The sequence below is a fragment of the Haliotis rufescens genome, unplaced genomic scaffold (assembly GCF_023055435.1).
Source record: "Haliotis rufescens isolate VD_foot unplaced genomic scaffold, xgHalRufe1.0.p SCAF_157, whole genome shotgun sequence".
NCBI classification, from domain to species: Eukaryota; Metazoa; Mollusca; class Gastropoda; order Lepetellida; family Haliotidae; genus Haliotis; species Haliotis rufescens.
This window is the reverse complement of record NW_025963843.1, coordinates 172,678-188,955: the sequence shown is the minus strand read 5'-3', so window position 1 is coordinate 188,955 and position 16,278 is coordinate 172,678. Positions and strand designations below refer to the sequence as shown.

At 42.6% G+C, this 16,278-nt stretch overlaps 1 protein-coding gene across 12 annotated transcripts in view; it reads right to left on the bottom strand.

Annotated features, from left to right (window-relative positions):
• LOC124124191 (inositol 1,4,5-trisphosphate receptor type 1-like) overlaps positions 1 to 16,278 on the bottom strand; it is a 193,875-nt gene that overhangs the window by 39,415 nt on the left and 138,182 nt on the right. For 10 of the 12 annotated variants that reach the window (XM_046487300.2, XM_046487295.2, XM_048396591.1 and 7 more), the window contains 11 exons: positions 15,340 to 15,465; positions 14,760 to 14,960; positions 13,201 to 13,452; positions 12,185 to 12,310; positions 11,502 to 11,630; positions 10,014 to 10,134; positions 9,400 to 9,575; positions 7,509 to 7,538; positions 5,459 to 5,607; positions 4,399 to 4,510; positions 2,895 to 2,942 (listed from right to left, as the gene is read on the bottom strand). In XM_046487300.2, the coding sequence (XP_046343256.1) occupies positions 2,895 to 2,942; positions 4,399 to 4,510; positions 5,459 to 5,607; positions 7,509 to 7,538; positions 9,400 to 9,575; positions 10,014 to 10,134; positions 11,502 to 11,630; positions 12,185 to 12,310; positions 13,201 to 13,452; positions 14,760 to 14,960; positions 15,340 to 15,465 (1,470 nt within the window). The remainder of the gene's footprint in view (positions 1 to 2,894; positions 2,943 to 4,398; positions 4,511 to 5,458; positions 5,608 to 7,508; positions 7,539 to 9,399; positions 9,576 to 10,013; positions 10,135 to 11,501; positions 11,631 to 12,184; positions 12,311 to 13,200; positions 13,453 to 14,759; positions 14,961 to 15,339; positions 15,466 to 16,278) is intronic. The other 2 variants (XM_048396595.1, XM_048396593.1) reach the window with 2 other exon arrangements.

The window sequence follows — 16,278 nt, the reverse complement described above, 5'->3', positions numbered from 1 at the left end:
GCAAAGCCTCTCAGTGTCTAAGGGAATAGAACAAAACTGACAAACATTTTCATAATGTAGAGCTACTTAGTGTCTCAGAGAATATTCCACTCAAGGTAGTCTGAATATGTTGTTGTATTTGCTAAAAGCTTGCACCAGTCAATTCATTGCACAAAAAGTGTGCATTAACTGCATAGAGAAAAGCTTCTCCTCAACAATTACAGTGATTGTCAACATCTGTCAAACTTACCTCCTCCGCTAAAAGTAACAATTAAATGTTGCTAAAAATGACAAAAAAAGAGAAGCTATTTCCTAGTTGCAAGACTGAAAAATAATGCATGTGTTTAGGTGCCAAATAAAAAGAAAAAGTTTACATGCTTTTTGTTTTATTTTGTCTGCTGAACTTCTCTTCAGCAGATATCTACAAGCAGTAGCCATGTTACTGGGCTAGTGCAGTGGAGCACATGTTAGGTGAGTGAGTGAGTTGGGTTCAACACTGCTTTGAAATGTATTTCAGTTATACCAGTGTGTCAGCTTAGTGGGCATAGAGCCAGTGACCCGATGTCAATGAGTGAGTAATTATTGCTTAACGCCACATAGCAATCTTGCAGCTTTATTGTGGCGAGATGTTGTCAATGACTTCCACTCTGAAACCCACAGGCATGGTGCTGACTAACCAAAGATCAAAATCAGGGTAAACGTAGGATTCAAACCCCGGCTTGTGGATCCTGCGGGTAAGGGAGGTAATTCTGCACAGCAAGTTAGACCACTGGGCCCCATGGGTGAAGTGAGTCAATAGCAAGTATGTAGCTGTTAATTATGGCAAAGTATGTTAAACTGAAAAATTTAGAATAAATAACAAAAGCAAGCAAATTGACTTTCCATATGTCCTGCAACTGCTTGAACCCTATCGCCATGACAACGTAAATAAGCCTGTAGGGACAGCCTCCTCATTCAGCCAATACTAACAAGACAGATGTTAATGTACGTACGCTCACCGACAGAAGAAACACGATTACCATGTACGTGTTGGTTAACATATGAAGCATTACTCGTATTCAAGATATATTAGATTGCTTTGACGTGTGAACCGACGCTCACGAACGCATCACGTGTGAGGTCACAGATCCATGACTTGAGAAGCACCATTTGTCTGGTGCAGGATTTGGAAATCACTTGCAGCATATCATAATAAGAACAAAGACACTCTTTGGCAACACTTGACTAATTGTTAGTTTTGTCACTAATTGGTACACTTTGGAAACATCTCTATGGTTCGTGTTTGTTTTGGCGGTGAGTATATATAGTCTCCACAGCAACAGCCGAAACACTGAATTATGGTGTAAGTTTTACACAATTTCTAAGGGACCAGTTCAATGTAGGATAAAAACCTTAATTCCTTAAGTTTAGGCATGCCCCCCAACCCTCAAATAAAAGGTTAATTCTGAAAATGTTGAATTCCTTGCTATTCTCAAAAGCATACAGTCATGAAGAATAACAAGTATATTTCTGAAAATATTTCTCCAAATAGCATATGCTAATCCAACTGCCTGCCGCCCGAGTTAGTGATAGTGATAACGATGTCAGCGTAAAATAGGATTGGTGAAATATGTTTGTGTTTGGTTTAGTTACTACATAAAAAGACATTGGAAATCAGGTAAGTTGCTTTTGTTAGATGGAAAACTTGCAGGGGCATTAACCCTTACATACGAAAACTTAAGATTTGTCATGAAACTGTTGAACTGTTCCCCTGCTTCAGTTATATCAGAGCGTATCAGCTGGATGTGGAGGAAATCCCAGAGTTAGGCAGGTCATGGACCTTAACCACTTTGGTGAAACCACAAGCCTGATATGTTCTCCCTGGTGAATCTTGGTAGAGACAGAATGAAAAAAGATGTCTTTCCTTGACAGTCTAATGCGGAGCTCTCTGCTCCTTACAGATTTCCATCCTCCGACAGATGACAAGCAGGAGGACACATTACAACACTGACTGTTAAATCACATTCAAACTCGAGTATGGAGCAATAAAGATCACAACATGAACTACCACACACGTTAAACAGTTCTCAGATGACACATGTATCCGCTTGCTGTAAGGTTTAAGTCTTGTTACCTTGGCTTAAAGTTGGATTAGCCCGAGATTAATACTTTTATCTGTAAATTTTGTTTTGATGAGGTATATGTTTAACATAATGATTTGAACTGAACGTCTTAAGTCTCCAGAGAGATAGAGTTCACACAACATGTGGTAGGACTGCTACACACACAGTGGATCTGGAGGGAATCAAACCTGATGGCTCTATCCGCTGGACCAACCTACTGCTCCATTATCATGAAGAATTTGTAAGCTGCATGCACTGAAATGTCTGCCAACTGATAGTGAATTGTATGTCTTTGGAGTGAATTGTTATATATGTGAACTTTTTAAGAGTGAATTGTATTATAAGTGCATTGGCTTACAAGTGAATTGACAAGTGAATTTATAAGTGAACAAGTGTTTAATGCCGCACTCAGCAATATGACGAGCCTGGACCAGACAGTCCAGTGATTGACATGATAAACATCGATCCACGCAATTGGGATACGATGACATGCAAATCAGTGAGCCTGACCACCCGACCCCATTAGTCGCCTCTTACGACAAGCATAGGTTGCTTAAGACCTATTCTACCCCGGATCTTCACGGGTCATGAGGCAAGAGTGAATTGCCTTACAAGTGAATTGTCAAACTTATCTCTACCTCAAACTGATAAACTGGGACTCAATCAAGCACTGAACTCCATGCAGGTTACAACGAACTACAAATCGGAAACAAGGACTACAATCTAGATGAACCAGCAAGTGTGTGAGAGGCTGGCTAGAAAGGAGTCACAACACTCCACGGAGAGTGTACACAACATGGTCGCCTTTCTTACCCTTCGATGGTCGTCCAACTCAGATTTATTCATCGTCTTCAAGTCCACCTTGTTGCATAAGTACAAATTGTAGATGAAAATCTAGCTTCAGTCATAGCTCAGGTTTCTAAGTTGCCAATAAATTGAGACACACATGTTTTGCCGAGTATGCTTCTGCAGCTGTAATGCATAGCTTCCATTCCTCATAAATAATATTTACAATATGGATACAAGGACACTTGTTATTTTCTTTATCACAAAATAATCAGAAGTTTAAGACCTATTTTCATTCACAAAAGTAATTGTAGGTGATGAATAAATGAGTATGAATACAATGAGTAAACTGCTGGATTTATTATATAGTGTGTGAAATGTTTTGCTGCCATGATTGTTGTTGGAAGCACTCCCACATTAGGAAATATTAAATTGGAATTGTTATACACTAGCATATCAAGCAATAGGCATTTCCTTAATGTACCGAGCTAACAGTTATCCCTGCTACGTGACCTCATTTGCATATTTATCATACCTTGAATTCAAGTTTATCGCATGAATAACACTATCCCATTAGTATGCCATTCAGGAACATTCAGACTATATTTTACGAACTGCTCACATCTGGGAATTTACTAGGGCTGGAACGATGCAGCAACTGTACGATCCGATACGTATCACGATACCTTGCTCACAATCTGATACGTATCATGATACTTGCATATGCTCTTATCAGTGGTGCATAGGGCATCTTTTTCATAGACAGGATGGCCAAATACCTGGCACACTAACAAATTACAGTTGGCAGTGTCAAGTATGGCGCAATGGATGAAAATATGTACGTTTTCACTACTCATTTTCACTTGTAATTAGTATTTGGTGTAACATTTATTGATACTTTTTACTTAGTGTGCGATTGTGATCGATACTTGTATTGAGAAGTATATGAAGAAGAACATGGCTGCCAAATCTACTCCTCTCCTCTCCACATTATGTGGCTGTCCACTACAGTACCACACTTCTGTCAAGTCATGTCTCCTTATGAAGACCAGCATGGGTTACTACTCCCTGGAGCAGGCTGCCCTGTACACACACTCACACTCACACTAGCCTCTTTCTGACCCTGTTACTGACCTTGACCTTTGGTCACATATTTGGTGGACAATAATGTGTGTGCCAGTAAGAAACACATTCACAAACAGATAGTAATAATACATTCATTCACAGTGTTGGGTGTTAACTGCCTAACACAATAAAAAAACAGCTACATTGTCGTGAAATTCCTTATCACATACATATCAAGATCAGTGTAACATTTACCTTCTGTGAAACTAAAATCGTGAAAAAATTAACTTAACATTGTGATGTAATACAAAACATTTATGGTGAGGCGAACTCCGCCAATCAAATGCTGCCAATTCTGAAACAACCAATCGCCTGTGAGCAAAAGCAGTAATATTCAATCTCAGCAACAGACTCATTGAAACTGTCCCTGTATAGGGTCACGTTATCCTGCAGCAGCTGTACTGACCTTGTCTCCGTACTCAATGTCGATCGTCATCATCTCCTTGAGCGTCTGCAGCACCTTGATGCACAACTTCTCCTCCCTCTCCTCCAGCAGCTTCTCTGTGTGCGTGATCAGCCTGAAATACACCAGTAGAGGGCGCTGTCATTCTCTGATCGACTACAACATCTCTGACTGACATCTCCAAGCAGAGACATGCTTGAGGTACTGGAGACCTGATTCTGCCCTGGAATCTTATTGGGCAGATAAGCATGGGTTTACTGGGGACCTCATTCTAGCCCGGAATCACTACAGGCAGACAAGCATGAAGTACTGGGGACCTATTCTGCCCTGGAATCACTATGGGCAGACAAGCATGGGTTTACTGGGGACATCATTCTAGCCCGGAATCACTACGGGCAGACAAGCATGAAGTACTGGGGACCTATTCTGCCCTGGAATCACTATGGGGAGACAAGCATGGGTTTACTGGGGACCTCATTCTAGCCCGGAATCACTACGGGCAGACAAGCATGAAGTACTGGGGACCTATTCTGCCCTGGAATCACTATGGGGAGACAAGCATGGGTTTACTGGGGACATCATTCTAGCCCGGAATCACTACGGGCAGACAAGCATGAGGTACTGGGGACCTATTCTGCCCTGGAATCAGTACGGGGAGACAAGCATGAGGTATTGGGGATCTATTCTGCCCAGGAATCACCACAGGGAGACAAGCATGGGGTACAGGGAGCCCATTCTGCCCTGGAATCACCACAGGGAGACATGCATGAGGTACTGGGGACCTATTCTGCCCTGGAATCACTATGGGGAGACATGCATGAGGTACTGGGAGCCCATTCTGCCCTGGAATCACTACGGGGAGACAAGCATGAGGTATTGGGGACCTATTCTGCCCTGGAATCACTACGGGAAGACTAGCATGAGGTACTGGGAACACAATAGGCTTCAGAATCCCATGTGAGAGACACAAAGCATTGTGCACTTAAGGTTCTGTTCCAGCTCAGAATCCCAAGATGGAATCTTACACTGTACACATCCTGTCTAAAGCTGCTGCATAGCCTACCTGGAGATGAAGCCGCCACTCTCGCATCTCTTCCTGGCCTCAGTGCCAGGGGGGAAAAGCTGCTCAGGGCGATGTAGCACGTCAACAAGGACAGATAACTCTGCTTGAACCAAGGGACGTAACTGGTCTTCCAGTGTGGAAACTATCTCCTGAGAAAATAGAAAAGACAACTGTCACTATGACAACCACATTTAAAATTTTCACCAAATATTGATAGAGTTCAAACTAATATTAATTTATTACTCATATCTGGACAGAATAACAGAATATTTTTTAATATAAGGTTGTGATGTTACTATTATAGAAATGCTTATGATTCTTATTTGTTTCTGGGAAAATTGAAAAAAGTTTCTTTCAGACGTGGATAGTGTGGCTTTTACGGAAACCACTTTCACAGTTCAGCATACATGCTTACAAAATGAAGGAAATTTAAACTGTAAATCTTGAAAATATTACGTCACCAAATTATAGTGAGTGTCAACCACTGCCCTAAACATTCAGTGTTAGAAATAAGCTCAAAAGCTTAAAATGTTAAAACAATGGGGAAATTTGGAAATTTCTCCTAGCCTGCAGGAATTTCTACTCATCTGCAGGAATTTCTACTAGCCTGCAGGAATTTCTACTAGCCTTTAATGCATCATGAATCTAATGCGAGTAGAAACTATAAAAACTACTCAGCAAACGATAACAGTAAGACTGTAGGCATGGAATTCCATGAGGTAGTATACAGGATAGCAGTCTTCACAATTGAACTTTAACTGCTTGACATCTGATATGACTTCCTTGAAATCAAAAGCAGCAAATTGCAAATAACAATGGGAGCAGCGTTGTGCTTGTAATTATAAGATTATTTGACAGGTTACCAAGAATAAAGATGCCATCATACATGGTTGGCAACTGTCGTAACTGCTTGATCAAACTGGCCAAACTGCGGAACTTGGTAAGAAGCACTGTCTAAGTCTAGACTTAATTACATTGTTTACTATGAGCTTTGTGATGTTTGTCATTGTTTCCGCCCACGTGCAGTGAACTTTTCATGACAATATACACCAATACATCCAGGTAAATATGTGTCACTTGATCAATTTACATGCACATTTTTCATGTTGGCATTAATTTCATGATTTACAGCATGTGATGTTAAGGAGGCAAAAACAATCATTCACATCATTATTCACTGTCAGTCAGTAAGAAAAGCAAATGGTAAGTAGTTTTAATGATGTATGTAGAAACATTCTGTAATTATTCACTAAATGGTCAGTAGACTACGACTGAAAGGGGGGACCTGTCCATATGTTCATGCAGCTCACAGTGCCTTGGGAGGCGGCCACAGACAAATCTCTGACTAATTCAGAGTTTGCTCCAAAGACTGAGTGAGTGAGTTGGGATTTTATGATACTCTCAGCAATATTCCAGCCATCTCATAGGGGAGACACCAGCAATGGGCTTGACATATTGTACCCTAGTGGGGAATTGAACCTGGGTCTTCGGCAATCACATGACCATGTACCCGAGGGTAGAAGAGCAACTCCCTCAATATCATGGCATGTCAGCTCAACAGTGCAGTAGCGCCCTAATGTGAGACGTCTTAGACGTCTTTACCACAACGCTGATCACCCACAAACGGAAAACCAAGGACAAATAAATGAAGCTGGGAACCATGACCAGTAGATCCTGGCAGGGCCAAGGGATGCAACTCTGCACATTGCACTGCAGTGCCTTTGACAATTGTGAGACATTTGCTCACCAGGGAAAGTTGAATATAGCCATGAGTTGACTAATGGGAAAATCTTTTGCTTTCATAGTTCCATTGTTTGAAACTAAGAATTATGGCTGGTCAGCATATTTTAGAGGTATATAATCTATGCTGGGTATTGCAAAGGCTTTTACCAGCAGTATCTCAAAGGGAGCGTATGGATCAACATGGAGCACATAGACCTGGCTTGAGTAGGATGTGTATTAAGTGTTGGAATGACAAAAAACAAAAAGATAATGAGAACTAAGTTTCTATCACACAGTTTGGCAAAGTAATAAACTTTGTAGTGATAACCTCGATTATCTCCCAGCCTATATCAGCATTCTGAAAAACAAACAGTGTATAACACATGTATCAGCTGTACTGTCAGGCTAGATGGTCTATAGTGAGTGAGTGAGTGAGTGAGTGAGTATGGTTTTACACCGCTTTTAGCAATATTCAAGCAATATCACGGCGGGGGACACCAGAAATGGGCTTCACACATTGTACCCATGTCGGGAATCGAACCTGGGCGAACGCTTTAACCAATAGGCTACCCAACCGCCCCTGGTCTATAGTACATGGATAGTGTATAACACATGTATCAGCTGTACTGTCAGGCTAGATGGTCTATAGTACATGGATAGTGTATAACACATGTATCAGCTGTACTGTCAGGCTAGATGGTCTACAGTACATGGATAGTGTATAACACATGTATCAGCTGTACTGTCAGGCTAGATGGTCTACAGTACATGGATAGTGTATAACACATGTATCAGCTGTACTGTCAGGCTAGATGGTCTACAGTACATGGATAGTGTATAACACATGTATCAGCTGTACTGTCAGGCTAGATGGTCTACAGTACATGGATAGTGTATAACATATGTATCAGCTGTACTGTCAGGCTAGATGGTCTACAGTACATGGATAGTGTATAACACATGTATCAGCTGTACTGTCAGGCTAGATGGTCTACAGTACATGGATAGTGTATAACACATGTATCAGCTGTACTGTCAGGCTAGATGGTCTACAGTACATGGATAGTGTATAACATATGTATCAGCTGTACTGTCAGGCTAGATGGTCTACAGTACATGGATAGTGTATAACACATGTATCAGCTGTACTGTCAGGCTAGATGGTCTACAGTACATGGATAGTTTATAACACATGTATCAGCTGTACTGTCAGGCTAGATGGTCTACAGTACATGGATAGTGTATAACATATGTATCAGCTGTACTGTCAGGCTAGATGGTCTACAGTACATGGATAGTGTATAACACATGTATCAGCTGTACTGTCAGGCTAGATGGTCTACAGTACATGGATAGTGTATAACACATGTATCAGCTGTACTGTCAGGCTAGATGGTCTACAGTACATGGATAGTGTATAACATATGTATCAGCTGTACTGTCAGGCTAGATGGTCTACAGTACATGGATAGTGTATAACACATGTATCAGCAGTACTGTCAGGCTAGATGGTCTACAGTACATGGATAGTGTATAACACATGTATCAGCTGTACTGTCAGGCTAGATGGTCTACAGTACATGGATAGTGTATAACACATGTTTGCTTGCTTGTTTGTTAGTTGTTTAACGCCACACTCAGCAATATTCCAGCTATATGAATGCGGTCTGTAAATAATCCAGTGATTGACATCATGAGCATTGATCCACCCAATTGGGATCAATGACATGCATTAAACAAGTCAGCCAGTCTGAACACCCGATCCCGTTAGTCGCCAAACAAGCAACAAGCATAGTCGCTTTTAATGGCAAGCATGCTGAAGACCTATTCTACCCCGATTCTTCAGGGGTCGTATAACACATGTATCACCTGTACTGTGAGGGGTGGATGTTCCACAATGATACAATCTGTGGCTGAAAGTGTGGTTGATTCTGAGATATAACCCCTTGTGACCTCTAATGACAGTTTTCACTACATTGAGGATTTTTTTTCAAAGAGACAATATCTTTCTGAATTTGCTGTATAAGTGTTATAATTCCACTGATGTTGCAGTACTCTCCCTCTTTCATTTCAGAATTGGAGGCCAAGATTACAATTTATATAAACAATTGTTACAGTTAAGGGGATCTAACTGACCTTCTGCTCTCCAGGCAGACAGTCCATCCACTAGACCACTGAGGTGGACAGAGGAAGGTCAGTGTAAGTGTGTTGCTACCCACCTGAAGGCCCTCGATGATGTTGCGTGAGTCTCGGGACTGGTCGGTGTTGGACTCGCGGCGATTGGCCCGGGCACTGAGCCACTTGTTGCTGTGTTTCATCACGATGTTCGTCTTCTCAAAGAGGGAGTTCACCTGGCTGTCGAGGTCCACAGGGATCGCGATGCCACGGCCCTTGGCTGCAGTATCAGAAGACAGCCATATCATTTACAAACATGAAATGTTTGCAGAAAATGAAATGTTTCAAGGAGATCAAATTCTATAATATTGCACCATAGTTCCACTATAATTAAATAGAGAGAATATGTCTTCTCTCTGCATGAATCATATGGGTCATTCAGCGTCAGAATCTAACAATTTTAGTTCACTAGTCCTTATAATGATAGCGTAGCAAAACCCTTAAAATTGGCAAATTTCTACTAGTCCTCATGATACCTTAACTTTTGGGTAGTTTGGCAAGGACTACAGGACTAGTGTTAATTTCTAACACTGTCATTGCGTCTCATATTGGGAGGACTCCACTAATGTCACAATGACATGTATCATACACATCACTACACAGATGCCTCTCCACCTGTGCTTATCTGGACAACAGTCAATCAGTCAGACCAACCCACCTGTCTCGGAGAGAGTCTTGATGCAGGTTTCCACGTGGTACCGCTGGCTCCCACTCAGCCACTTACAGTGAGACACACGGAACGCTCCCTGCAGCAGGCGCACGAACACTGCCTGGTTGGTCTGTAACAACAACAACACACTACACTGTACTACTTTGTACAGGAACAGTGATAACCTGTTGTAACATACCCCTGTACAATAGTAAGTCTTAACGGAGGGTGTATCAGGCAGAGTGAAATGTAAACATGTTACCCAGTAATACAGGTGAGATTTAGACAGGTGAATGTTGTGACTGGTACCTGGTATTATAGACAGGCTATGTTAGGTATTGTTACCTGGTAACACAGTCAAATTTCCAGAGCGTTACCTGTGGGTATTGTTGCTTTTTGTTTAACAGAGCACTCAGCAGTACCCCAGCTATATGAAGGCGGACTGTAAATAAGTCTGGCCCAGACAATCGAAGCAAATGATATCCTGAGCAACGATTCATGCAGTTATGATGACCCTGAATCATCCACGTCCCCAGACCACCAGATCCATTTAGTCACCACTTATATAAGGACAAGCATATGTTGTTAAGGGGCTATTTCAAACCCGAAATTCCAAAGGGTTCCTTTGTAATTTAGACCAATGGGTTGCTAACAGGTTGATATAGCGACCCTCCCTGTAAAAGCCTTCAAAATCTGTGCTAATTTACATACCCCATCTATAAACCAATCTGGAATGAAGCATTTCACCAGCGCACACATAATCCTAACGTATGGAATAAAAATCTGATTGTCTTCCGCTGTTTTTTTAAAACTAATATTAAATAACATCATATCCCTTCAGAGAATTCAGGTAAAGGAACAGGGGATAACAAAAATGGTCAATAAAAATTTGAAATTTGTGGTAAAGCATCACTAGACACGACGATATACCATTGAAATTGTATTTGCTGTTCTGCTAGGCATTGTTTTATATGCAGAGATTAAGATTACTTGATGTATTTTCTCGTAAACTAAGCCGGAAACAGCAATGAGCTGTACACATGTTTTTCCCAATTTACCAGATTCAGTTAAAAACTACCCAAAGATATAACTTTAAAGAATTTTGAAGCAATAATCGGAAGAATTATATCTGAAAGTATAAATGGTTTATCCGAAACAAAACATTCCAATATCTTGTTATTTCAGTTGCAGCTTTACCATATATATCTAAATTAATATTAACCATAAGCAAAGAACTTTGGTACAGCTGATCGCTACTCCCAGATATTTATTTAAGTATGGAACAATTTGACAAGTCATGTGAATTTTGAAAGAGTTATTAGCTAATCAGCATAGACAGGTCAATGTTGAGAAAATAATCAGGTATCTTAGACAGGTAAATGTTGAGATTGCAATCAGGTAATTAAGACAGGTGAATGTTGAGTCTTGTATCAGGTAATGTAGACAGGTAAACGTTGAGACTGTAGTCAGGTAATTCAAACAGCGTAATGTTGGTACCTGGACGGAGGTGCTCTGGTCAGAGAACTGGGAGCTGAAAAACATGGTGATGATGCTCATGATGGTGAGGCACACGTAGTTCTCCAACACCGTGTCCGCGTGCTTCCTGTCCGTGGTGGCGTTACACACCTGCAACATGCAACATTACACACTACATGGACCAAGCTCTAAGACACACAAAACACAGCACGCTCCTATTTAAATGTATTGTGACAACTGAATGTTATTTCCACCAATATTACAGCAGCCATTTCACAGTGAAGGTAACCAAAACGGGCTTCACACACTGTACACATGTGGGAGAAATGAACCCTGATCTTTGGCTTGACACGGCCACTCTAACCATGGGGCTACACACCAGGAAAGTCATCAATATCCCCTGAATATGAAATTTGTTGCCATGGAAACAAATATTTTCTTTGTTTAAACCAATCTGTGTGCCAAGTTTGATAAAGAAACAAAGAAACAACCACTGCTGCCATTTTCAGTTGATGTCATTTAAGTTGTTGCCATGGAAACTCAATTTTTAAAAAAAAATTAAAATCCCAAATCATCAAAAGGTACAGTTCATCAACATCCTTAATGGACAGACAGATGGATGGACAGTGGCATTTTAATACCCCCTGCAAAACATGTTGCAGGGGAAAACAATATGGGTACGATGTACTCAGGTGACCACTCACGATGCCCATGTCGATGAGGAAGTTCTCGAAGAGCGTCCACATGTGCTTGCTGTTGTACACCTCCTTCATCTCCACCTCCGTGTCCACGTAGCAGTGGTTCAGGAAGTTGATGTACGCCGTCTTCACCTATAACACAGGCAGGAGGCCGTCACACACATCGTCAGTAGTTCATGGGTATGTAACCACAATGTACTCTTACACTAACCCTTCACCTACAACACAGGCAGGAGGCTGTCACACACATCGTCAGTAGTTCACGGGTATGTAACCACAATGTACTCTTACACTAACCCTTCACCTACAACGCAAGCAGGAGGCCGTCACACATATCGTCAGTAGTTCACGGGTATGTAACCACAATGTACTCTTATACTAACCCTTCACCTACAACACAGGCAGGAGGCCGTCACACACATCGTCAGTAGTTCATGGGTATGTAACCACAATGTACTCTTACACTAACCCTTCACCTACAACACAGGCAGGAGGCTGTCACACTCATCATCATTTGTTCACGGGTATGTAACCACAATGTACTCTTACACTAACCCTTCACCTACAACACAGGCAGGAGGCTGTCACAGGTAACTCCGCATATTCTTGATGGTTCCAAGTTTCGCAGTGGTGAAATTATTACTTTGCTGAAAGGTTTCTTGTTCAGAACACATCTTAGACTTTGACAACAGGTAGCTTAGGTTACTGAGAATTTAGACAACAGATAGCTCAGATTACTCGGAATTTAGACAACAGGTAGCTCAGGTTACTGGGGATTTGGACAACCGGTAGCTTAGGTTACTGGGAATTTAGACAACAGGTAGCTCAGGTAACTGGGAATTTAGACAACAGGTAGCTCAGGTTACTGGGAATTTAAACAACAGGGAGCTTAGGTTACTGGGAATGTAGACACCAGGTAGCTCAGGTTACTGGGAATTTAGACAACAGGTAGCTTAGGTTACTGGGGACCTATTAATATGTGGTCTCCCCCCAGGGGACGAATGAAAGATAGACAGGAATACCTCTGGGATACAATCGGGCTGTGTGACGACGCGGACGATGTCGTCCAGGGGGAGGAGGGAGTGGCACTTGATCTCGGTGTAGACGTTCTTGCCCTCCGTGCACAGGGCCAGCAGCTGGACAAGGTTGATGTGATACATCAGCTGGCTGTTCTCGTCCGCACGGTCACGCTCCGACTGCATCAGGCGGATCAGCTCCTCAAACGAGGCTCGATCATTGTAGAACAGGAGCACCTCCTCTCCCACATTCACCAGCTGCAACATTGTGGAATAGTGTAGAGAGCATAGAGAGTGTAAAGAGCTTGGAGAGATCGTGGAGAGTGTAGAGAGCATAGACAGTGTAGAGGGCTTGGAGAGAGTATAGAGAGTGTAGAGAGCTTGGAGAGAGTGTGGAGAGTGTAGAGAGCATAGAGAGTGTAGAGAGCTTGAAGAGAGTGTGGAGAGTGTAGAGAGCATAGACAGTGTAGAGAGCTTGGAGAGAGCATAGAGAGTGTAGAGAGCATAGACAGTGTAGAGAGCTTGGAGAGAGCATAGAGAGTGTAGAGAGCATAGACAGTGTAGAGAGCTTGACAGAGCATAGACAGTGTAGAGCGCTTGGAGAGAGCGTGTGGAGAGCTTTGAGAGAGCGTGGAGAGTGTGGAGGGCTTGGAGACAGCGTGGAGAGTGTGGAGGGCTTGGAGAGAGCGTGGAGAGTGTAGAGAGCATAGACAGTGTAGAGATTTCATTGAGTTTAGATAGCATAGTGAAATTGAAGAGCTTAGGGAGCAAAGAGTGTTGAGAGCATAGACAGTGTCAAGAGCACAGACAATGTAGAGAGCATAAAGAGAGTTGTGAATGTAGACATTGTACGTCGAGAGCGTAGGTAGCATAAGGACCATAGAGAGCGTAAGGAGCATACATTTTGTAGAGTGCGTAGAGGGAACAGAGAGCATCAGGAGCTCATATTAACCTAGGTACTTTTTTCATGTGTAAAAACAATAAAATAAATTACATATTCATCTCTTAGAGTAACTGGAAACAAATATGTGGAAACAGCAACTCGAGCAGCAACTCGAAAAAGATGTCCTTCCTCATCATGTTATTTAGTGAGTGAGTATTGTTTTACGCCGCTTTTGGCAATATTCCAGCAATATCACTGCAGAGGACACCAGAAATGGGCTTCACACATTGTACCCATGTTGGGAATCAAACCTGGGTCTTCGGCATGACGAGCGACCACTTTAACCACTAGGCTACCCCACATGCTTTTAGTTTATGGTCTTCCAACAGCTGCATATTGTCCTCCACAGTGAACACACACAACACAACCACACCTAGACTCAGCAGTGCTGGACGACAACACAGTTCTACTGGTATTGGAGCTGACAACACGTGTTCTTCCATAGCACAGTCATCGACCTTATAGGAGACTGCACATGAACATACACCAAGGACATCAGGTCCAATTTGCAGTACAATTGTGCCATGTTGGCACACAATTCTGCCATTATCACTGTCAAAATGGACCCCCAAAAAGGACCCTCCAAAAGGACCCCCAACATAGACCCCCAACCTCGACCCACCTCAGCCATGACCATCTCTTGGCAGCGCCGGATGTACTGGTTCTCGGCCTTCACGATCGTCTGCAGGAACTTGATGTACTGCACATGGCGCCCGTGGGTCTCAATACATCGCACAAAGTGCTGCACAACTCGATCCTTGATCTCATCGCACAGGTGGACATTGTCAAGAAAGATGCTGCGAGTTGTCTGCGCCTCCAGCAACTGTAACATGGGTGTATATATCTGCTAGACAATAACACAACCGTGGACATGATTAACTCAAACTAGGCTCAGCCTAGGTACAGGTTCCAGTGGTCTTATCTGTGGAAGGAATATGTTTGAGTGTGTCTGTGTAGTGTGTGTGCATGTGCATGTGTGCAAGTGGCGAACTCAACCCTGGAGTCAGGAAGAGGTCCAGAGACAGGAACACCACGTGTGTTCTCATGTGTGCATGTGTGAATGCATGTGCATATGCAAGTGCTAGTGTGTGGATGTGTGTGTGATGACTCACCCCTGGAGTGAGGAAGAGGTCCAGAGACAGGAACACGTGTGTTCTCATGTGTGCATGTACGTGTGCGTGGATGTGTGTGTGATGACTCACCCCTGGAGTGAGGAAGAGGTCCAGAGACTGGTACAGCAGGCCCTGGTTGGGCTGGTTTCCGAGACAGAAGGCCTGCAGGAACTCGTGGGCTAGCTTCATGATCTCCTGCATCCGTATGTCCTCCGTCTGTAACACACAGGTACATACAGGCACTCATGTACACACAGGCACTCATGTACATACCGGCACTCATGTACATACAGGCACTCATGTACATACAGTTACTCATGTACATACTGGCACTCATGTACATACAGTTACTCATGTACATACAGGCACTCATGTACATACAGTTACTCATGTACATACAGTTACTCATGTACATACAGGCACTCATGTACATACAGGTACTCATGTACATACAGGCACTCATGTACATACAGGTACTCATGTACATACAGGCACTCATGTACATACAGGCACTCATGTACATACAGTTACTCATGTACATACAGGTACTCATGTACATACAGGCACTCATGTACATACAGGCACTCATGTACATACAGGTACTCATGTACACACAGGTACTCATGTACATACAGGTACTCATGTACATACAAGCACTCATGTACACACAGGTACTCATGTACATACAGGTACTCATGTACATACAGGTACTCATGTACATACAGGCACTCATGTACATACAGGCACTCATGTACATACAGGCACTCATGTACACACAGGTACTCATGTACATACAGGTACTCATGTACATACAGGCACTCATGTACACACAGGCACTCATGTACATACTGGCACTCATGTACATACAGGCACTCATGTACACACAGGCACTCATGTACATACAGGTACTCATGTACATACAGGCACTCATGTACATACTGGCACTCATGTACACACAGGCACTCATGTACATACAGGCACTCATGTACATACTGGCACTCATGTACATACAGGCACTCATGTACATAC